The following is a 24,540-nucleotide window of genomic DNA, read 5'->3' on the forward strand; positions in this document are numbered from 1 at the left end:
ACTCTTTCAACTCTGTTTCTCACACACCAGATAACCACAATGTCCCAAAAGGTACATTTTTATATACTCTATAACTAACTTCTATAGTTCTACTTCTCTCTGTTTTTTTTCATTACTCTTGCAATTTTAGTTTATGGTTTTCTGTATAAATTTCAGGAACTGAAGCACCTAGGAATAGCTTTGAATCAGAAGATGGTACTACAGCTTCATCATCCATTTCAAAAGAACAAAATTTAAAAATCCCAGTAAGTTTATATATTTTCTCTAATCTTAAATATAAGAAAATATTAGTTTTTCATCTCACTTATGTTTGTGCTTTTTATTATGTAATTATGTAAAGTGAGTAATGATGATTCTGTTTACTTAACAAGTTTTGTTTGATTTTGACAATAATACAGAAGAAGATGATGAGAATCAAAACAAGTGGAAGCACAAGAACAAAATCAGAAAGTTTCAATGATCTTTCATCTCCAGGGACAAAGACACCAACTTTGGTTGCAAGATTAATGGGTCTTGATCTTCTTCCTGATTCACAATCCACATCTTCATCTTCTTCTTCATCTCTCTCCACACCAAACAAAAAAAGCCATTCTTCACATCATTCAAAGCAAAACATCAAGATAACAAAACACAGACACAGCACAGACAGTGTCATCCGTTCATTGCCTGAAACACCCTATGAAAAAAAATCAAATGTTGTTGAGCATAGACTGTCTCTACAAATCAACAAAGAAAACATAAGTGAGGATTTAGAGACTCCACGGTTTTCATTTTCAAAATGGAAATTTGATGAAAATAATAGCAGAAGTCCAAGTCACTATGCAAAGCAAATTGTTAAACAGGTAAAAGAAAGTGTTAGTAGAAGAAAAGTTGGTGTTGACATTACCAACACAGTCAAAAACAGAGAAAAATCAAAAGAAGATTTTGTTGAACAATTCAAATTGAAGAAAGTTCTTAAACCATTAGATGAATCAAACCAGGGAAAACACTCAAATGCATCTAACTCTCCAAGACTTAGTAGATTCAATGATACAAACCAGAAACATTCTTCTCCAAAAGACCAAATCCAAAACACACGCAAGGTACTAAAACAATCATCACCACCACCTGTAGTCAACATTGAAGCACAGGTTTCAAGAGTTTCAAAGACAAAGACTCAAGATTTGTCAGAGAAGGAGATGATGATGAAGGACAAAAAAACTTTCCCAAAATGCAAGAAAACACCACATGGGAATTTGAGTCCAAAGCTTAACAAAACTCCACAGACATCAATTAGAAACAAGCAAGAGGAATCATTCATTATGCGATCCACATCAACCACTAGAGCTAATGACATCAAAACCAAAACCAAAAGAACTCATCCACTTTCAACTAATCTCCTCAACAACAATGTTCCAAATCTTCTTCATGTCAAAACAGATCCTTCTCCTCCAGCTACAAAAATTCCTCAAAAACAGGTACTACCATTTTAATTAATTAAATGCCAACTATTTCAATCTTCGCTCTTTTTACCGCTAGAAAAAAAGTCTTCAGTAATCTTTGGATAAATAATTTAATTAACCGCTTATAGTATAATCACTTATCTTATATGTGTTAATGTATAAGTTATTCATAATACAAAAAATAAAGTTAGAGTATAAAAGTACACGTTAAAAGTTGTTTTTACAGGTTATTCCCAAAAACTTATAAAAATAAGTAGTTTTTTTTGTAAGTTTTACAAGTGATTATGACACTAAATAAAATAAATGTTCTCTTACAATATTCTTCCTTTGATTTTCACTTTCTTTTTTTGGTATTAAATGTTGCTTATAATAAAATCAACTGCAGGTATGTGATAATTTCCAAGAAGTGAAAAAGGGGTCACAGTTATTTAGTTGTCCGCCCCAGAAGTCCAAACAAGAAGCCTCACACACACTCGTCAACGATGAATCAGAATCTAATGGTGGCTTCACCGGCACCGGAGACGACAACGAAGGACTAGAATATGAGTACATCACAACCATTCTAAGCCGTACAGGAATACACAGAGCAACATTACCTAACCTTCATTTTCAATGGTTCTCTTCTACTCACCCATTAGACCCTTCACTTTTTCACCGTCTTGAACTCTACCCAACAATTCCCAATAACCATAAAGATACAAACTTTACGAAAAAAAATCATTTGGGTCCTCGCTGTAATCGTAGATTACTGTTTGATTTGGTCGATGAAGTGTTGTATGAAATTCTCATTAAACCAAATTGTGAGCGAGGTTTATTGTTACTGGAGACAGTGTGGAAAAGAGCTCGGAGTTTTCCACGTGCGAAATGCAATGACTTAGATGACATTGATGGGTTGATAGAGATGAAAGATGTGATGGACAAAACTAAAGAAGAAGAAAAAGAAGGAGAAAAGTTGGTGGCGGAAATTGAAGGAAAGATAATGGAGATGTTGGTGTATGAAACGTTAACCGTTATGGTTGGTGGCGTGTGAGTGATCCGATGAACATAGAATACGTCTGATTAAAATGGAATGATTTATGTTTTAAGTTTGGAATTATTTTTAAATCTAAATTTGAAATATGAATCTTCTAATCTTGATTTGACGGTAATGGTAATGATATGTTTAACTGCATTGTATTCAGATATTGTAACTGCAGCTAATCTGGATCTTTGATTGACATGAATCCTCACGAAAGAGAACGTCGTCCTTTCGAACAGATATTTTTCTTTGAAATGAAATATAATAAAAAATTGATCGATTCTATGATTTTTTAAATATCACTTATATTACATTTTAAAGAAATTAAGTATGATTGTGATGGTGATAGTAGAAAGCTGGGAGACATGAAACAGAGGGTGTCACATGGGAAAGGTTTCACGTGATGAGATGCTTCACGTTCATGGTCTATGGTATGGAATGGATCTAAGTATCTTTCCATGGAGGTTGTTTGGATGGTGGGTCCCACACTTTGTACACAAGGAAGGTCATACGTTGTTTTTTTATTAAAAACAAAAACTCTACATTTTGCAGCGGAATCCATGCTCAACCTATGGCTCAATCTCTTATCAACTTTTATACACTCTAGTTTTGTTTTTTTTGTTTTTTTTTTAGTGTATATTTGGTTTATAGTTAGTTGAAATTTAGTAAAGTCATCTATTGTATTCTATTTTATGTTCAGTTTTAGAGCCATAATCTAAGGCATCTGAATGTTATTTAATATTCTAATTCTCTCCATGTGGTTCAGTTGATGCAGAATTCTTTGAACGTCACATATTTAGTAATTTATTAGTTTGATTCAAAATTCGTTAAGGCGTAAGTTGGAATATCTAGTTCTTATTTTCTGTTACAAAAAATGGTACTCTATTCGGTCGAGTATAATTTTTATTGTTGTATATATATAAAAAAGTTATGTTTTTTAAAATATATTTATTGTTTAAATTATTTATATTTATTTATTTAAAATATTTATTCTTTTAATATTACTAATAGATATTTAATATCTCATAAATAAAAATAAAATAATTAATATATTAATTTTAATATATTCTATTATTTTTTTCTTATAAATATATTCGTAGTGTAATTAAATGTTAACAATCGACACATTTTTTAGGGATGCTATATATCACAAATTTTGTATTTTTTTTTTTTTTTGTTAGTGGAACTATGTGAAACAAGTTTTTAAGATATTTTTTTTATAATCAGTTTTTTGTTGTTGTCGAAAACTAGAAGTATATAACATTAACCATAACAAATGATTTCATTCGTCTATACTAATAATTTAAATATCTTTTATAATATTAATTAATTATGACAATTTTATCATTAATTTGTATTTGTATTTTTATAATAATTACTTTTTTAATATACATATAAAAATAATTGTGATGTGATATAAAAAAATTAGGTTAACAATATATAACAATCAAACTTATTTAAATTCTTGTGATTTAATTATTAATTTTTCAATCAATCATGATTATAGTATTTATTCACGGTTCCATCACTTAATTGATATAATGATCCTTGTCATTTATTCAAATTTTTTAAATAGTAAATGTTAACAATAAATTATTATTATTATTATTATTATTATTATTATTATTATTATTATTATTTCAATTATTTATTATTTTTATTAGACAAATTAGTTAAATTTATTATCTCCTTTCTCTTGATCTATTTTTAAAAATTATTTATTATTTTATTTTTAACACATATGTAATTGACTCACGTGGTTGATAACCTTACATATTAGTAGTTGGAAGAACCCAAATTTTTTAATTATATTTAAAATAATAATAATAATAATATTAATAATAATAATTATTATTATTATTGATATAATTATTATTATTATTATTATTATTATTATTATTATTATTATTATTATTATTGTGTAACTGTGCGTCGTACGGAAACAACGTACATTTTAATAAATAAATTGTTATATTAATATATATATATATATATATATATTAATTTATAACAAAAAAAACAAAAATCTAATTATAATCTAACTTACAAACTGCTTTTTGGTCAATGTTACAGATGAAAGGAATGACTCCAGTACCGTTCTTTAATGAGAATGTCTCATTTTTAAATTCTCAAAATATTCTTTTTTTCTTTCCAATAAAACTTATTATAAAACAATACTTTTAATTTTACACAAATAAAAACAATAATTGTTAAAAAATTAAATAATTAGATCAGATGAAATAAGAATTTTTAAAATAATGGACATGACATATATAACTTAAGTAAATGCAAAGATGAGTAAGTAACTTAATAATGAATCTTTATTTTTATTATTCAACATAGTATGTTATTTATATGAAATACATGATATTTAAACATTCATATAAATTTTGTTGTATCAAGTGAAAAAATATCTTTCATTTCGTTACTACTCACAAAATCCTACAGAAAAATAATCTTCCCATTACAAAAAAAATTACAATACACATAAAAATTTGCATGATATTTAATAATAAATTTAGAATGTCAAATGTATAATAGATTAGTAAAATTAAAATATAAACATGTAAAATAGTAGTTTTTAAAAAATCATTACACATCTTTACAATAATGTAAACTTGTCAAATCGTGATATAACAAATTTGTTAAAACAATGTTTTAAGTTTGAAAAATCATCCCTTCTACATAAAAACCGTCAAATCGATGTAATGAATTGTATTTTTTTTTTAATTCCTAAATAAATTTTATATTTATTTAAATATGTTATTATTTTTCTCTTTCGATAATCTCGAAATTAACTTGAATTCATGGCTAATAAGCCTACGTAAATTAATTTACTTTAAGCAAATTATTATTTTTCTCGAATATAACTCTTTGCCAACACTATTTTGTTAGATAACTTAGAATCAAAATTATTAAAACGAACAACAACTATTTATGAGAGAATTTAGAATTGAATTTAGTAAGACAAATATTAGAAATATACATATACAAATTACAATTTTTTTAAACAAAATTTAGAAACATAAACAATAAAAAAATATATATAACAAAATAGTAATTTTTTTTTTATAAATAGAATAAAATAAAACAATGACATATTGAAATAAATTTACCAGTAATTCATGTGAACATATCTACCAAAATAATTGTTCCATTGTTCTATATACTCCACAAAGTTGTTAGACGCGGATATCAAAGTTGTACATAGCTCCCTCATCAAGAATTAAACCTTAGACATAAACAAATGATGTCCTTGTTCCATATACACACAAAAAAAACGTTGTTAAGACGCAATACGAACAATGCCACAACTTTATTAACCAAATTCCATGACTTCTTTGAGAAATTGAAGCAATAAAATCTGATTTTTTTTGTCGGAGAATGATAAACAAAAAGATGAATAACGAATTTTGGTAAGGAACTGTGTATATAGTAGATAATATGAATGATATTTACAAGAAAGACTCAAAAAATAAGAGATTGCGGTGAACGAAGTACGAAATTAAGAAGTGAAGTCGGCATTAAAAGAATTAGTAAAATAAAATAATTTTTTTAATTAAGTTTTTTTGAATTGGCTATTGTTAAAGTAGTGTTTAAAAAACAATTACCTTTTAAAAACTGTCAAGTAGGTGCAATTGATTGGATTTTATTGTTATTCAATTGATTGTATTTTATTGTTATTCTTTTTATTTTTTAATTAGCCACTAAATTCTAAACGTGAAATGTCAATTCTGCATTGTATTTTATTTTTAATTTATTTTCTTATTTTTTAATTGGTCATTAACTTTTTAACGAATTCACGTACAAAGTTATGATGTAGTGGAAGTTTCATTTTTTTCTTAAAAAAAAATCTTTCATTTTTCTTATTTTTTAATTGGTCATTTACTTCTCAACGGACGCAGGCAATATCTTCAAAAAAAAAACTGTTTAATTGGCCACTAAATTCTCAACAACGGATCTATCGTACACAAATGTCGTGATGTGACAGAAGTTTTATGTTTTTCTTAAAAAATATATTTTTTTTTTATTTTTAATTCATTCTTATTATTTTTTAATTGACCATTAACATATTTACAAAGTCATGATGTAATTGAAGTTTAATTTTATTCTTACAAAAAAAAATCAGCACGTATTATTTCTATTAATAGAAACTTGATATCTTCCTAACACTTTAGTTAGTTGACACATGTCAAATTTGTCAACTTATGATGTTTTCTTTATTATAATGTATAGATTTCACCTTTAGTCATTGTGCTTTGGGTCAATTTTTAATGGCTACAAGCCAAATTCAAATTCATTCTAAAGTAATTGATTCCCTCCCTCACAAGTCCTTCACACCAATCTTTCTTCATCTTCGCAATCGGATCTATACCTTTCACTCAACTTCAACGGCCTCATTCAAAACCTATTCACGATGTCACTGCCGTCAACGCTCCTAATTCACCCTCACCCTCTGCCCCATCGGAAACTATCGAAAAAATCCTCCTCAAAATTCCTGACGCCATTATCAACCTAATCGATAAAGAATATGTTTGATCTTTTGTTGTGAGTAGGGTGAAAATCTTAAACAATAAGGTAATAAACTAGATGATAATGAATGTTGCATAAAAAAATTTAAAAAACGTATATTATTTGCAAGTGTAGATTCACATCAAACTTATCTATAATAATTGGCATAACAAAATTGTTTATTAGATAATTTTAAAAAATAATTCATAAATATTTTAAAAAATTTAATTTACAGGAAAATTTGAAAATTCATATTTATTTTTAAAAAAAAAAGATTATAAAGATGCATGGATTGTGATTAACCAATTCATATATTAAATTATTTTATGTTATTACGTTAATATAACTACTGAAATATTTCAAATATATTATAAAAATTCCCCTCACACAATATCAGTATGGAAAAGTGGAGTATTCAGGTTGTGAATAAAATAATGGCTAATGGCGTCCAATAATTGTGTTATTTTCTTTTATTATTTCCTTTTGGTTTAAAAGTTAGTTTTTGTTAATTCATTCTCTTAGTTAATTGAAAGAATTGGGAGAGGGGAAAAATTATAAGTTTTAATTTCAAAAGTATGAGTTTAAATTGGAATTAATAAATTAAATTTATTATTATTAAAATATAAATTTATGAAAAATCAAGAATCAATGTCCAATTGGACACCTTGTCAATTAAATTGGCTACGTCACAGTCAGACTATGACTTCCGTTAGTCTGATGAACATAAATTAGACCCCAATGACTATGTTGCAAAACATTAAATATTTTAAAGACTAAAATTTATATTTTTTTGAATAATAAATAAAATTAGAAGATATTAATTTTATAGGAATTTAAAATATATTTAATCATATATTTTATAACTATAATTTCAAAACAAATGCCATATATTGAATTATTACATAATTAGTGGTGGATTGTACAAAATATTAAGAGGAGCGATAAATATTAATTAAAATATCATAACTAAAATTCATAAAAGTTATATAGTTTTATTAAAGATTCAACATAATATCAATACAAAATAAAAATATAATATGCGAAAAGAAATATTTACATCAAATTAAAATTATGTCATTCGTTCTTATAAAACATTAAAATTATCGTAATTGAATAATAACTAAAGCTTTAAGCTATTTCTTTTTCAATATAGAGCATTCTATTGTCAGCAAAAAAAACCATATTTGTCATTCGTAAAAAAATACACAAATTAATTCAAATCGTTCGCATATTAACTAAAACAATTCACAATTAACAAATAGTATCACATCAGATCATATAGCAACGGTTAACAGCTAAAATTTTGTTATAATTTTTTAATAGGTAGTAGTTAGGTTGTTAAATAGGGTGTTAAAGTTTATCTGTTTCATATAGTCAGTTTATCATTTTATATTAGGTAGTTCATTCATAGATAGAACTCGTTGTATTAATTTTTATTATATTTTATTCGGATAAATTATAATAAATGTCTATCTCATTTATCGTTTATCTATCTAATTACGTATTTTCTAATATGATATTAGCGAATTGGTTGTGAATTAAGAATCATTGAATAATTTCTTTTACAGCGTAGTAAAGATTAAAAGAAGATTGTTGCTAACAAGAACAATTGACATTTGTTTTTTACTCTATTTATAGAAAAAAATTACTTAACTATATAAGAGAAAAAGGGTAAGAACTGAACAATATAAGAAGTAGACGGAGATAGTATGAGGATCAAGACCAAGAAGCGACGCTGACGGTTGGCCACTGTGACTGAGAGGGAGAGTCCAAAAGAAGAGAGACGTTGCGACTGAGATGGAGAGTCGAAGAGAAAACAGAGAGAACAATATGAGCAAAAATTTGAGAAAAGAAAGGGAAAAAAGGAAGACATGGTTAGTTTATCAAAACTTCAAAGGTTCGAGGATATTTTAGTAATTTATAATTATTATTTAACAATATATATATATATATATATATTAATATAAGGGATATTACGACACTGCCCCTAAGAAGATCCGGCAAAGCATAGAACTTAATATAAAAACTAAAATTTACATGATGAAAACAATTGACTTAGAATAATTTTTGTGTGTGACACACATAAAACAATTAATTACTCCCTAGCTTAGCTACAAGACAAGAGAACAGTGGAATAGGATTATAAAGAGGTTACGTTGCTTTCTGAACGAGGAGAAAAAGTACAATTTAGGCTTAGAAAGAATCATATTCCAATCTGATTCTTACATGGAAATCTGAAATATATGCAAGATTAACACTAGTTTTGTTGAATTGTTTTAAAAAGGTGGTTTTGCATGGTTTCATTAAAAAAGAAGAAGGTGATTTTGCATGAAAACGTGAAATTCAATGCGAGCCTTTTACCTTTTCTTTTTGTTGGAACAAAAGGAGTTAAAACAAAAGGAAGTGCTGAAAATGAAACCCAGAACAGATCCCTTTTTCTTTTACTTTTTTGGTTGTGAAAGTGAACACAAATTTTTTAAAGAAATATTTAGCTTTTACTTTCAAGTAAATGCCAAATAAATGTAAAGTAAAAAGATTCCTATAGTTTTAAAGTTTATGATGATATTAAGGGTAAAAGTAGGCTAATCCTAATTAACAAGATTTTGCTTAAATAAAGTTGATATGATCTTAAAATTGATGGTCCAAACCTAGCATGTTACTTGTATTTGTAAGCTTTCTAACTATGATTTCAACTTTTTGGAAGTCTGATCTTGTTCGTTACCGCCTATTTAAAAGTTTGATTTATTAGTGATTCAAATAAAAGACTAATCGGCCAAAATTTCAATGCCGTTTAAACTTTAAATTTTACTACTAAATACATGCATATATATTAAAAAAAATGTGATTCTTTTTACTGAAACTAAAAATAAGTTTTAAATCTTATAAAGATTAAGAATTTATTTAATTTTAATAATAATAATAATAATAATAATAGTAGTAGTAGTAAAATAGACAAAAAATTGTAATAACAAAATATTATCAATTTATTTAAAAATTGAATTTCTTTCTAAAGAAAAGGAAGGGAATGGGGATTATATTTTTCCAATTCTCTGACCAATTAGGCATAAAATACTTTTTTATATGATATACAGTGTGACTTTTTTTTAACTAAATAATTTCTTTTTTAAATATTTATTATCCACTTAAAAATGATAGTTTAAATTGGGTCTAATGCTGATTATATATCTGTTTAGATTCAAGTCGGCCAATCTTGATATAAAAAATATCATCTATTATTTGCAATATCCAAATTTTAGGAGACTAGGCCAAAATCCAAATAAACAAGCGTCGACATCACTGTATTATTAAAAAAATTAAACATTCAAATAGATAAAACCAAAGATGAAAAATAATATGCAATGTAATAACACAGTGTAAAAACTCTATCAACATATGGATTAAAAAAAAGTAATTTTTGTCAACAAAATTAATATATCTAATTGATATTTTAGATTAAATACATTTATTTTTATTGATATAAATTTCTTATGTACAAAACCAAATCAAAAAATAGTACTGTAGCATTCAAATTAAATTGTAATGATTATTTCTGTAAAAAAATCGTAGTGATTATATTTTATGATAAAGTTTACTCAAAAAGAATATTTTATAATAAAGTTTCTTTAAAATAATATTTTATGATAAAATAACTTTATGTAATTTGAATCATTGGATGTTTCAGTAGTTCATGAAATGTCAATTTCATAATAAGATTTGACTTTATAATTTTAATAGATGAAATTTAAATTTTACTTAAAAAAAGATGTAAATTATTTTTTAATACCGTTATCTACAAAAATTGAGGATTTTTACGGTATATTGAAAAATTAATATATTTTGATACTATTAAAATTAAATCATTAATAGTTGAACAACATATCATCTATATATCAAAAATTGTAATTTAATCAATTTTAATAAATATTATAGTAATGTATACATAAACAAATTAAAAAAATTATCGATAAAAAATTTATAATATTAATAAACACTCTATTTTTTATTGTTACATAGAACTTGTAAAAAAAATTGAATGTTTTAATTACAAAATTCAAATTTAAATGTAATGAGTGTGAAAACTCTGATCATTAACATAAACTTAAAATAAAGAATAATAGAAGCTTACTATTACGTGTACTCACAAACATAAAACTTTGTTGTAATATCATTTTCGTTTGAAATGAAATGTTAAACTAGATTGTCCTAAACTTTGGAGTAAATGACAAAATTATCTAAGTATAAATAATTGTAGACAGTTATGAATACACGTTTTACTTTCAATATCCTATCAGAAAATAATGTACCAATTTTTTGTAACATGATGTGACATTGAAACTGCTACTATACCACACACAAAATTAGCGGGAAATTCAAACATAAATAGAACATTAATAAAATATTTAAGTAATTTGAGATTTGTGGATTTAAGTCTCATCATAAATGGTGGAAACATGTAAAAAGATTTGAGACTGAAGATGGCGGGGTGTGTCCAATTTAATGTTTAGCTGTTTGGAGTAACACTTTGTTCGCTTATAGATCTGTTTTTTTCTATGTGTCCTTCAATTAAAGGTATAATGTTTTGGTATTGTTTTTTCAATTACTCCATTATAATTTCACAATATGAAGTGGAGTTTGATGTTATGAAAACTATGCATTCCAATAATTGTGTTATTGATTGGGAGAAAAGGCTGACATAACGTTTTAACAAAAAGAAAAAGTGCAATGGCCAATCTTTTTGTTTAGGAAAATGTAATTGGTCACCACTCCGCAACATGATGTATATGGCAAATTGTATTTATTGTAAATTTTAAATTAAATATATTAATATTATTATAAATAAAAACAGAGAATATTGAATTGAATTAAAAAATGTAACTTATAAATGTGGTATTCATAAAATAAAAAAATTATAATAAATGTGTAAAAGACAGATTTGTGCACTACCGTTGAATAGGAAATGTGGCCCATATAATGCAAACTTAGATCATTCAGTGTTAATTACTCTTCTGCACTATGTCGGTCACGTTTTTTTATGTGCAAAATTCATATGAGTGACACTGTATACTGGGACCTAGCTAGTAGGTAGTTCTAAAATGACGGAACCACGTCAATCAATTTTACTTAATAAACTATGTGCAAAAGAATTGTGAAAAGAGTGTATCCTTAAATATAAAAGTTTAGCTGTCTACTACAGAAAAAATAGAATGCCAATTTCATCATTTGAAGTTATACTATCTCACTTTTTCATTTTTTATTAAAAATTATAAAGAATAAAATTTTAAGTTAGAAAAATTTATTATGTACTAATGTATTTTTTTATAAAAAAACTATACATGAATATATTGGATTGAAATAACCAATTAAAATATAATATTATATATGACTTTTTACTTTTTATTACTATTTTTCATCATCGTCAATATTTTTTCATTATCACCAATTTATTTGTTTTTTTAGGTTTTACTTATAAAATAAACAACAGAGAATGTATTATTATAGAAATTTTTAAAAAACATTTGAAAAGTAAATTGAATACATTTAAAAATTCTTGAAAATATCAACAGTTCTACTTTCTAAAACTATTTACTCTTGTATAGAGAGAGAGAGAAAAAAATTGTTTCTACAATTATTTTTTATCTTCTATCTGCTACAATCAAGCAAAAAGAAAAATTAACAACCAAATATCATTCCGGTCATTTATATACACCGTAAAATTTATAATTGTTTTTAGTAAATAAATAAATCCCATATAATTTCTAAAATTTTGTCACATTTGTTCTCTCAATAATGTTATTATTTTAGAAATGCTAACAACAATATACTATTTTCAGCATATATTTTTTTAACTATTGATTAAAATTTATATAAATTTTACTGAATTTTTACTAGATATTCTCATTATTTAGTAGATTTCATTTTTAAAGTTGTAGTATCTATTTGAATTTCAAGTAATAAGAGAAATAATGTCAAAAAGAGTGTAATACTAAAACTTCTTTACGTTGGAATAAATTTATCTCTTTGGAACCATACTTTCAAATCTTGTGGGTTGAAAACTTATTCTTCGTTTTATATATAAGGGCTTATTTAGAAATAGACATAGAGCCCGTCTTTTACAGTTTTTAAAAAATAATTTTAAAGTATTTATCTTTTTGTTATAACCTTTTCAAAAGAGATATTTAAAAGAAAAAGTTTCAAATGAGAAATTCGTTTATCCATCTTATCATAAAAAACTATTTTAAGTATTTTATCTTTTTGTTTCAAATTTTTTTGATAGTGAAATTTTAAAAATAAAATACTTTAAATGAAAAGTTATTTTGAATAGTTAATTTTAAAATCATTTTAAAGATATATCTTTTTTGTGAAATGTCATTTTTATTATATTAAAATATCTATTGAATGATAAAATTACATTTTTAATCTATAACAAATGAATTGGAAATAAATTCTATTATTTTTGAATTTAAATATAAAATTAAAATTTCTCTTTTTCAATCTATAACAAATGAAACCTAGCTTACTAAGTACCTAACCATAACTATAGATTAAAATAGTAGCTCATGGGCCATATATGTCAACCCAAATTTTTTGTACTTTGTCTCTTTTTCATTTTTAAATATATTTTTGGGGTGAAAAATACACATAGTTATGTCTTAGTCCTCCAATTTTTGCTTAAAAAAATAGTTGAAAAATATACTAAAAAAAGAAAATTGATTTGAAAAATACATGAAGAGAATCTTTTTAATGCAGCATAAATTCATAAGTCATGTTCCACCAAACAACTCTGAAGAAGTGAGTGAGGTAGTACAAAATAGTAGTGTACTCTATGAAACAAGTTTTCCTAATTTCTAACCGGTCACTCTGTTAACATGTACTATCAAATAACTCTTTCTAAACAAAGACTCTGCTATATTATAAAGTTGGGGTATTATGGTTGCAGCTGCAGTCTGATACCATTTCACTTAGATTTAATACAGTACTTGATACTCTGACAATCTTAATTGCAAGTAATCAGTGAGTTATTTCTTCTCAGAACGAATTGCAATGATTTTTTATTTTTATTTGATGATATAAAAGGTTTGTCCCACCACCACTTAGTACAATGCCAGTGTTATTGCAGTGCTATTTTGAGTACACTTGTCGTTTTCTTATCCTTCTTATTTGTAGATACTTTTCCAATCATACATTGATGCTATGTTGCTAACCATGAATAGTTAATTACCTACAATTTTAGCTTCATGACAAATGTTTCTATAGCCATTGATATTCAATTCAGTATCATATTTTTTTTGTTAGAGTAACCATTCTTCCATATATGCATATGGCATGTGTGAGAGTTGTTACCATTTGTTACTTGAATGTTTAAACTTAGGAACAAAATTTAATTGTTACTGCTTTCACATTTAGTAATTTCTTATCCACATTTCTTTTTAAGACTTTTCGGAATAAAAATAAATCCTTAGCCTATATTTTGTAGCTTTGTTTTAATTTACTGAACTATATTTATTTTCATAACATTTGTCAGTGTGTTAAAATAAGGAGTGGTTTGTAGTCATTGTGGTTTCTGAACAGAGAATGTGAGTTTTATGGATCAATAAATAAAAAAGAATACTGGTTTTATTTTTTATGAACATTTATCACACATATTGAATGAATATTTCAAAGATTTGCCAGTCCAATAATGTAGTTAAAATGACAAACTATGAGTGCTAATTAATTCCATTTTAGTATACACTAAAGAAGCATACTGACCAAAAATGCTGCCTTGATAGTCTTTAAGATTTAAAAGAATGCATTATATATAATTAAGTTCCCTAAAGGTGTAGTCATCAATTCGAAAGTATGGTTGGTTAGTATCAATTTTTTCTCAATCTGAACAAAACAGTTACATATATGTGTTGAAGCAGTGAGAATGGGATTGAAAGATTCACTCATGTAAATGTAGGAGACAGCTCACACAGTCACTGGAGGTAACATAAGTGGAGAGTTATTAATAGACTCTCACATGCAATTCTTGAATACACTTCTCTTATTAATTCAAATTCAAATGAGACTAATTATTTTGAAAATATATCTCACTAATTCATGTGTTCCAAAGACTACTATGTTTGAAAAGCATAAATTTTAACCAATAAAATGTGTTAAAAATACTATGTTATAGTGTGTTGCAGTAATTTTAGCATAACAATAAACAACAACAAATGATTTCTAGCTTGGCAGAAGCCGGATTGAGAATGGAGGACAAATATTGTTAGGTTATTAAGAGATTATTTACATTATTTTTATCAAAATAAAAGTTCGAGAGTTAGATTCCAAAGGCTCAACATGGTTAGGAAGAAGTATAAGGGTCAAATAACATTTAAAAAGGTATTTATATATTCTTTATCAACAGCAGAGCACATCTACATGGAGTTCGAACTCACCTCCTTATAAAATATGAGTTGAATCTTTACCAATTAAATAAACTTTTTTATGATATTAAGAGAAACACGCTTCCATGTAATATTAGAGAGAGCTATTAAACTTAAAGATGATTTATAAAAAAATTTGTGTATATCTATTAACTAAGAAGTTCCACACTTAAACTCAAATCACATTCATCGACATTATATATTATATTAATACTCCTTTCGTCTTTTGTAAATATCTTATTTGAGTTGTGCACAATTTTTAAAAAAATAATTAGTTGTGTTGATTTAAATAATAACATAAGATTTATTTACTCAAATATCCTTATTAATTGCAGTTAGTGAACAAGTTTAATGAGTTCAGATAAATAAAAGTATATTAGTAAAAAAAATTAATGTAGTATTGATATTGTAAATTAATAAATAATTTGTGACAAAAAAAAAAGACAAATAAGACACTTAAGATGAGATGAAGGGTGTATTTTTTATTTTCAGAGTGAGTGCATTTGCTCATATTAAGAATTATTTTTAAGATTTTGTAAATAAACTTAAAGCCATAATTTTATATCAAACTAATTATTTATTTATCATCTTATATTTACTCATGGATTTTTACTATTTCTTATATAGCGTTTAAATGTTTAATGTAATCATACTTTTTTGACATAGTTATAATATTGAGGTTTCATTTCTCTCTTACACATTTGAAATCATAGTTCATAGAAGTATTTTTTTTCCCTAAAGATATCACGTGGTTGAAGAAAAATAAAGGGGTTTAGAAGAGAGATTTTTATAAATCGTTTTGTATGATTGGGAGTGAAAGAAAGGAATGAAGATGACCAAAATCCCTCATACAATTTTGACTTTCACCAATGTTAGATAAATTTTTTGGACAGAGAAAGTGAGCTTAAAATATTTTAAATGTATTAATTAAAATATTTATTGACTACAATCATAAAATATAACTTTATTAAAGATTATTATAAGAATTTAAAATAATGAATTAGTTTTAAATCATTTCCCTCCCCTTTGAAAAAAAAAGCAAGGACAAGTTTTTTTGACATAGTTACAAGTACGAGTAAACAAATTATCTAATTAAAATCACTTTCCGTTCAGCAAATTTCCTAAAACACGCCTTCGTTATCCAGAAATATCCTCAACCGTATTATCCCTTTACAGAGGAGTCTTTAAACAACGAAGATTGAAATGCTGATTAATGTAGAATCCCATAGTGGAACTCTATCACACAATGGTTTTTCACTTTAGGTTCTCCTGTCCAAGTACGTAATTAGATTCTTCACAACTCAATTGACTCTTTCCAAATTAGCCGTGAAAGCAGCAACAGTTGTTTCATCAAATATTACCATAAGGATTAAGGGTACGTCAAAAGAAAAGGCAGATTACAGAATACTCATTAGCTCAAAACACTGAAACTAAAATTTATTTGTGACAACTTGCATAATCAAAAGGTAATCCAAGTCAATATTGACATGGTGCCTGAAAGTAGTAGCAGAGGATTTCACAAATTAGTGCTATCAGACCTAAGTCAGAAGGTCAATCACTGTGTCAACCAACTGTTAGGAAAATAATACAATTGACTAATAGAGGGAAGACAACATTTCCATGTTAACAAGTAACACGAATGGAGGACAACAGGATATACCTTATACAGAAAGTTTGGACTTCCCACCCAAAATATATGTAGCACAGTAGTATCTTCTAATATTATCCTCAGATTCTGCCATCTACATCAAAGCCAGCACCAGTCCAGCCAGCAGCTGAAGATCTACCCTTGGACACAGCACCAATTCCCTTTCCTTTTAATTGGAAGTTGACTTTCTTTTTATTTCTTCCTTCACCTTCATTAGGAGGCTGCTGATTAGGTCTATCTGTCATTGCAACTTTCTGACCATTACTTTGATCGGTAATAGTACCCGCTGACCCCCCACTTGTTTCCCTTGCGGTGGGAATAGAGGAACCATCTTGCGTTTTACTATCCTGGGAAGAACTTTCTGAGCTCCCATCCTAACACAATTCAAACTCATGATTTTAACATTTACTGGTCTAATATGAAATATGCATATTATGAAACATGTTAGAAGAATAACTGGACACTCGACATATATATCTGACAGACCCAAGCATATCGTACATGATTGTCTAAAAGTTTAATCAACTTAAATGATGAAACCCTGAAATAAAAACATTCATGCAAAGAGATTCACGTTTCCAACAACATATTTTCCTGGATCACAAAAAAGTTTAGTTTGAAATTCAAAATACTTAAGTGGAATATTATTAGTTTCCTATCTGGATGGATGCCTAAAAGATGAAGCTCAGACATTGAGTTAGAAGTTACAACGACATTCCTCTGACAAGTGCCCCAAGCCCAGAAAGTGTTGCATACAGCCCAACATTAGGTGTGTAGCATAGAAGCCACCGTTAACTATACAGCTCTAATAATGCTTAATACAGTGAGAAGCACATACATGATTAAGATTAGTTGTTGTGTGACTTGGATTCAAAGCTTCCAATCGTCTTTTTAATTCCGCCAGCCGAGCAAACTGGGAACTACTGCTCTCTTGAACCTATATAAGACTGTTAGTATCAAACAACTAGCTTAAAAGTAGTATATTATATCTTCATTGATGATTGCACAATCAACTTACCAAATTGCTCAAATCTTCACATAGCTTCTGCTTTATCGTTTCTTCATCCTTCACTACTTTTGCAGCTGATTCCCACGCCTGAAGCAAAACATTCAAGATATCAATTATGGTTAAAAAGGTGCTTGGCAATACTCATTGTTAACATTTTAGTGGATCAAATCTCCCACCCAATCCATTTAAATAATATTCTAGATCGTATTTAGTTATACTGCACCCACACCGATATCTTGTGTTCACCTTCATATGGTTACATAAGACTGAAAAGAGCAAACGAAAAAGTAAAAGAATAGCTTATCAATTCATTTGTTATTCACACAAATAATGATTCAGAGATCTTATTTTAGAGAATAAAGCATTTCTCATTCAACAAATAAAGAAACAGGAAGAGGAAAACTTTTTACGTAAATTATGTAAAACTTCCATTTAGTTATTATTATTTAGACTGATCACAAATTTACATGCACTTGATCACTAACGTGCTTAAAAATAAAAAATGTTATCTTCAATTGATGTGATCATTACTGAGTAAGAATGTATCTTGAAGCACTGTCTAACTTTTGCCCTACAAGACTACTTAGTAAATATTAGTGATAAATTTGAACAATTCATTTGAGCACTTCATAATCATCACATGAATTTATCAACATATATTATCATGTTATCTTATCTATTCTAGCGACTTTGTTGAGCTGATAGTGAAAAGATCTTCAGTCACACAGTAAGAAGGTAGTGTTGCTGGCATAGTGCAGGACATAGCACCAACATCACTAAAATGTTAACATTATGAAAACAGCAGGAGAAAAATGGAGAATATTAAAGTAAATACCTTCCGCGCTTGTTCTTCTTTTAGCTTGGCCGCATGAATTCTCTCAGTTGATTGTTCTATTTTCTTTCTCAAATGTTCAAGTGCTTAAAGTATGCACCATGCATAAAAGAAAAGCAAAGTCATTTCACTACAACAACCAGGGAAGAACAACCTTTTTAAAATCATAATGAGCAACAGTAATATTCAGAAACCTGATTTTTTGGGTCCAGCTGTAAGTTTCATCTCAAGCGTGAGATTCGCAAGCTCGCGTTCCACATTGCGAATTTTCGAATAGTTTTCTTGAATGTATCTGTAAATAATAATAATAAGAACAACAACAATAATTATAATTAAAAAAAGAGATTAAGGTGATTGAGTCCAGTTACTTGATTGGCTGCAAAAGTTTTCAGGGGCAATAAATAGAAAAGAGCATATATTTACTGCAAAAGTCTCATTCTATATTATTAACAATAATACAAAAGAGCATATATTTACTGGTTTCTGTAATTCATAAGATTAATTACTAAAATTTCAAAAATTGTGTCCCCAAATTAGATACTAGTTCCAGATAGGTAAACTAAGATAATTATTCTTCCTTGATCTCAATCAACTGATTAGCTTTAAACACAAGTCACAGTTCTCACTCGATGATCTACGTACAAGATAAAGAAACACACACTGCTACCCATATTCCATGGTATACATTCTACCAGTAGAAACCTTGCAGTACATCAAAAACATGGATTACTAGTGTTACCATAAAAAGACAGTAAAATTGATTCCATTCACCTTAATATTCTAACATTTTCAGTACAGATAACAAAAATCATATTCCATTGAAAATGCCATTGCTTCTTCATCTTCCATAAATCTAATTGAATCTCTCACAACTATTGACCTAAAACCATCCACACTATCACCCCCAACAAAGAATATCAGTTTCCAAACATCTTCTGGGCACCGATATCAATTGTATTTCAGTGGTTGCTTGTTATTGCAAGGATTTGCATAGAATTAGAAGAAGAAAACTCATTCTAAAGTATCCAATTCCTAGGGAACAAGAAAGGACAAAACTAGTTACATTTCCTTAGGTGTTATTGTATAGTTCTTAACTTTGAATACATCTTGTGTGATTATAACAAACTATTCGAAAAACATCTAAGAAGATGCACCTAAGTTTTTTCCAATAAGAAATTATATGCAAAACTCCATATATCATACAATTTGATTTCATCATTAGAATAAAATAACCAAATTTGAAACAATGTAATAAGTGCAGCCACATATTAACAGTTGGAGCACAAATTCATTAACATAAATAGACAGACAGAGAGAGAGAGAGAGAGAGAGAGAGAGAGAGAGAGAGAGAGAGAAGTTACTTATGCAATTGAGAGAGAGAGAAGTTACTTATGCAATTGAAGTTGTTCCTCTTCGATGATCTACAACAAAATAATAAGAAAAACAATGAATAACTAAGTAATGTTGAATTCAATGGCGAAAAGAGGGAAGAGACAATAGGAATAGAGAGAGAACCCTCTCAGTGTAGCTGATGACGGAAGATTCTCTAGGGAGACCGTCGGGTCCGATCTCGGGGCGAAGCGAGGGGTAAGAAGCCATTACGAAATTCGATCACTAATCACTAGCATTAAACAACTCCGTCTCGTGCCACCACCAGCTCCGTCGCCGAAGGCACCCGGTTCGACCGTCTCCGCCGACGTCCGGTACAAAAAAAGCGGTTTGATTTAAAGATCCGAAGCCGAAACGACCTGACGGTGGTATAGATAATTTAATTAGTTGTTGTAGATGGACGGTTTAGTCCTTTCGCAACTTGCAAACACGTTAGCAACGCAGCAAGAAAATGATGATATGCACGATTTTGCTTCTTTCTTCTTTCTTGATTATTTTATTTTATGCTAATTATCACTTATAGAAAATATGGTAAACATGAATACATGAGTTGAGTGAATTTTTTTGACGAAATAAGTTTTTAAAATAGTTTTTTTATTTTATTTTTAAAATATGGTCATGAAAACCACACCACATAATCTAAAAATAAATATTCAATTTGATGCAGAACTGGAAATATATCATCCTTTTTAAATTGTCTTAGTACCTCAAATGATTATGATATGGCTTTCAACTGGAGAATACATTAAGAAAATAAAAAATTGTAATGCTAATAAGCACTTATATCACTTTTTTTTTTCAATCAAAGTTAAGATTTCATCACTTTTTTTTTTTCAATCAAAGTTAAGATTTCTTATTAAAGTAGATGAAATATGATCATACATAATATGAATGATTATAGTTCTGTAAAACTTATACAATCGGTATAAATTGAAAAAAAATCCTGTAATTTGGTAGTACTTTTTTTATGCTTTAAATTCTAGAATCTGTTATTTTTATAAAATTTAGTTGTTATATTTATTAATGAATTATTTGTTATAATGGTGTATCATTTTTGTTTTGAATTTGTTAATTTAGGCAAATCATGATTGGTTATTCACTTTGCCCAACCATGGTCATATTTTAATGCAGTAAAGAAACTTAGTTGAATTTAGTAACTATACGTTAAACAAACATTGGCAGATCCTGTTTACATTTTCTTTTTCTTTTAACTTAAAAATGCTCATTATCCTTGCACCATCCATGTCATACTGCCTAGGCATTGAGTAAAGAGTTCAGTCAAAAGAAATAGGCATGTGATTTGAAATTCATATCGTTAATACAAATTTTAGAAAATGAAAAATAACAAATATTTTCACAAAGTAAACGCTACTAAGATATTCTTCATTTCTTCGGTGTTTTTATTGTACCAGCAACTTATTGCAGATCTTAAGTCTACAACACTTAATCTGCTTCTAAGCTAATCTGTGTGCTCAGCTGCTGCTATGTGTAACTATAGCCATAGCTTGAGATAGCAATTTGAACTTATTATATAATTTGAACCAACACTACATTGTATACGAAGATGGTGTCTATATTTTGGTGAAATGCAGAACAGCATCTTTAGTAGGTAGTGCAGGTATTGCCCCTCTCTCCGTCACGGTTATGGCACCGCATACATTGGCGAAATGTAGAGCTTTTTGGAGACGCTCCTCATTCTATCACATAAAATAAATTCATCAATTTCAATTGCGATACGACATGCACATAGACATTAATAATAATTTGAAAATTTTAAACATTATTGAATATAACTAAATGTGTAGGTATGATGCGAACGCGTCTTCAATTTAAAGTCTCGATATTACATAGATTAAATAGCATCTAGAAACAGCACATCAGAAAATACGGAGTGCCAAAACAGAACATAAGATATAGTATTTTTTTTTTTCCTTAAGAGTCTGACGGCGAGCCCACACTCCAATATATCAAATGTCCAGCAACTACCATATGAGTTGAATGAGTTGTATTTACGAGACAAATAGTATTTTATTTCATAGTATGCATATGGAGCATAGATAATTTAATAAACATCCAGAATGTGTAAAAATATATGAAATACCTCAAAAATACTTGGATCAGACGCTATGTTGTAGAGAAACCCACTAACAAACGCATCACCAGCACCAGTTGTGTCAACAGGTTTAACTTTGACACCTCCAACTTTGCCTTTAAAATCCTACACACAAATTTAGAAATCATAACCAACATTTCAGTACACTCATTAGAGAAACAAATATTGGTTAAAACACCGGTATACACACCGGCACAGAAAGAACATAGAAGAGCAAAGAAAATAATGAAATGAGGAATTGGTGGCAAGCATACCTTGGTGTAATATCTACAACCCTCTGACCCTTCAGTAACAATTAGAAGCTTGAGATTAGGGTGAAAAAGCTTGTTTAATACAACATCATCATCATAAGGATCATCACCACCAGTCAAAAAAGTAATCTCGTCTTCACTTATCTGCAATACATTAAAAAATACGACTTCAGATCAACTACAGGAAAGAAAAAAGAATGATGGAATTTTTATTTTCAAAACAAAACAGAAAAAGAAAAAAAAATTAAACAATGTGTGATGGCCTTTAAAATCTAGCCAAATAAAATTTACCTTTATGACATCGGCTAGATCCCATATGCTCATTATACCTTCCCGAGCTGCCTCAGCTGATGGCCATAGTGCCAATCTCAAATTCGGATCATACGAGAGAATGCAATCGGAGTCTTTAGCGATCCTCAAGGCAGCAAGATGAGCTGACTTGCATGGCTCATCAATCAAACTGATGGAACCATAATGGAATATTTTAGCCTGCAATCAGTATTAAAAGTATATACAGACTTAAACCAAAGGTCTTTATCAACATTTTATAAACACGGAAATTCAAGCACCTTCTCAATGAGGTCATGATCAAGCTCTGACTCATCCAGCAGCATATCAGCACTAGGATTTCGGAAAAACAAGAACTCGCGCTCGCCATCAGCTTTAAGTGTAACAAAAGCCAATGCGGTTCTTGCATTAGTATCGTACCGCATGCCGGATGTATTGACTTTATTCTGCTTTAAAATATCAGCCAACATATACCCAAATTCATCTGCTCCAACCTAAAACATCGATCGCAAGGAATTAAGCTATCATTTTCTCAGGCAACATAGATGCATATTCCCAAAAACAATAATCTTCACAATACTACTATCAGGAGTATTCTTCCTATATACAATCTACAAGATATTTCTAAGAATATATTTAAAATTTGTTTAATTCAACAATAAATAAGGGGAAAAAAGCTAGAATGATATAGACGTGGGAAGTTATAGCTAGTTAGGTTTTAAAATGATTTTTATTTTATGTGAATAAAAAATAGAAAATACGAGTAAAAGATATTCCACAGAATGCACAACCCTTGCGAATACTTTTTTAAACTTCAACCAAACATGACAATGTTACATTCTCAAGCTCACTTTTCAGGGGGTTTATTTGTATACCTTGAAACAAACACACGTAGTAGATCAAGCAAGTGTTTCTTATAGAGAAGTGTAATTAATTTTGAATATCCTAACACACTACAAATATCTTAATATGAAGATTTGAACAAATCAAACTGGAAAAGCGTGCACATAGTAACAAGAAACCAAATAACCATCTAAATAAAGAGACATAGATATACACCTTGCCTATAAATGCAGATGAACCCCCGAGCCTAGAGATGCCAACTGCCACGTTCGCAGGAGCACCACCGGGAGCTTTCTTGAAAGCGGGCGCTTCAGCCAGGGACACTCCGCCCACTGTTGGCACGAAATCTATTAACAATTCACCAAAACAAACAACCAGATCACTTGTTTTGTTGCAGCCATCGTTTGTGAGATCATCAGATTTACCTGCAAAACATAGTAGCTTCAGATCAACATGAATTGTAGGTTCAGAAAATTTTACTGATAACTGTAGAAAAGTAACAAGAATAAAAATAAAAAAAAAGGCCATAATAATATGTGAAATACCACAATACTCTTATGCTAATTAGTATGAAATAAAAGAATCATTTCACATGGGTAACATGACATCCTAAATGGCTAATAGCCAAAATCCATAAAGATAAAGTTCAGGTATTTTGAATTCAAATATCACCCGGAAAACATTACCATCCATGACCTTCACATGGAATTGGCGATGAGACAAACCAGTTTGTGAGCTAGGTCACAATCACAACTCAATTCAATATAATTGATAAATTCAAAATTTA

The 24,540-nt window shown here is 28.2% G+C and overlaps 3 protein-coding genes across 3 annotated transcripts; 1 reads left to right on the top strand and 2 right to left on the bottom strand.

The window, feature by feature from the left end:
- Positions 1-6: 6 nt before the first annotated feature.
- Positions 7-3,230, top strand: LOC101515221 (uncharacterized). Its single transcript, XM_004496568.4, has 4 exons — positions 7-51; positions 157-245; positions 399-1,457; positions 1,828-3,230. Exons 3-4 carry the CDS (start codon positions 405-407, stop codon positions 2,470-2,472), a joined length of 1,698 nt encoding a protein of 565 aa, XP_004496625.1. The 5' UTR covers positions 7-51; positions 157-245; positions 399-404; the 3' UTR covers positions 2,473-3,230.
- A 13,561-nt stretch (positions 3,231-16,791) lies between these two features.
- LOC101515544 (uncharacterized) lies at positions 16,792-20,743 on the bottom strand. Its single transcript, XM_004496569.3, has 7 exons — positions 20,385-20,743; positions 20,259-20,290; positions 19,064-19,161; positions 18,873-18,955; positions 18,047-18,124; positions 17,867-17,965; positions 16,792-17,402 (listed from the first exon to the last, which is right to left on the bottom strand). The coding sequence occupies exons 1-7, from the start codon at positions 20,466-20,468 to the stop codon at positions 17,109-17,111; spliced, it is 768 nt and encodes a 255-aa protein (XP_004496626.1). The 5' UTR covers positions 20,469-20,743; the 3' UTR covers positions 16,792-17,108.
- Positions 20,744-21,531: 788 nt separating this feature from the next.
- Positions 21,532-24,296, bottom strand: LOC101488297 (probable fructokinase-7). The gene is made up of 6 exons (XM_027333272.1): positions 23,970-24,296; positions 23,192-23,404; positions 22,914-23,111; positions 22,626-22,766; positions 22,360-22,476; positions 21,532-21,955 (listed from the first exon to the last, which is right to left on the bottom strand). The coding sequence occupies exons 1-6, from the start codon at positions 24,279-24,281 to the stop codon at positions 21,830-21,832; spliced, it is 1,107 nt and encodes a 368-aa protein (XP_027189073.1). The 5' UTR covers positions 24,282-24,296; the 3' UTR covers positions 21,532-21,829.
- Between the last annotated feature and the right edge of the window lie 244 nt (positions 24,297-24,540).

The sequence above is a fragment of the Cicer arietinum genome, chromosome 4 (assembly GCF_000331145.2).
Source record: "Cicer arietinum cultivar CDC Frontier isolate Library 1 chromosome 4, Cicar.CDCFrontier_v2.0, whole genome shotgun sequence".
Lineage (NCBI taxonomy): Eukaryota > Viridiplantae > Streptophyta > Magnoliopsida > Fabales > Fabaceae > Cicer > Cicer arietinum.

Excerpts from the sequence above, each read along its gene's own strand:
- LOC101515544 (XM_004496569.3), bottom strand. The coding sequence starts at position 20,468 with ATGGCTTCTTACCCCTCGCTTCGCCCCGAGATCGGACCCGACGGTCTC. Across the intron at positions 18,956-19,063 it reads AGCTGGACCCAAAAAATCAG|CACTTGAACATTTGAGAAAG; the intron begins GTTTCTGAATAT and ends GCATACTTTAAG. Across the intron at positions 18,125-18,872 it reads AAGAAGAACAAGCGCGGAAG|GCGTGGGAATCAGCTGCAAA; the intron begins GTATTTACTTTA and ends GTTTTGCTTCAG.
- LOC101488297 (XM_027333272.1), bottom strand. The coding sequence starts at position 24,281 with ATGGCCTTTTTTTTTATTTTTATTCTTGTTACTTTTCTACAGTTATCA. Across the intron at positions 23,112-23,191 it reads ATCATGACCTCATTGAGAAG|GCTAAAATATTCCATTATGG; the intron begins GTGCTTGAATTT and ends TACTGATTGCAG. Across the intron at positions 22,477-22,625 it reads GTTGTAGATATTACACCAAG|GATTTTAAAGGCAAAGTTGG; the intron begins GTATGCTTGCCA and ends ATTTGTGTGTAG.
- LOC101515221 (XM_004496568.4), top strand. The coding sequence starts at position 405 with ATGATGAGAATCAAAACAAGTGGAAGCACAAGAACAAAATCAGAAAGT. Across the intron at positions 1,458-1,827 it reads CAAAAATTCCTCAAAAACAG|GTATGTGATAATTTCCAAGA; the intron begins GTACTACCATTT and ends AATCAACTGCAG.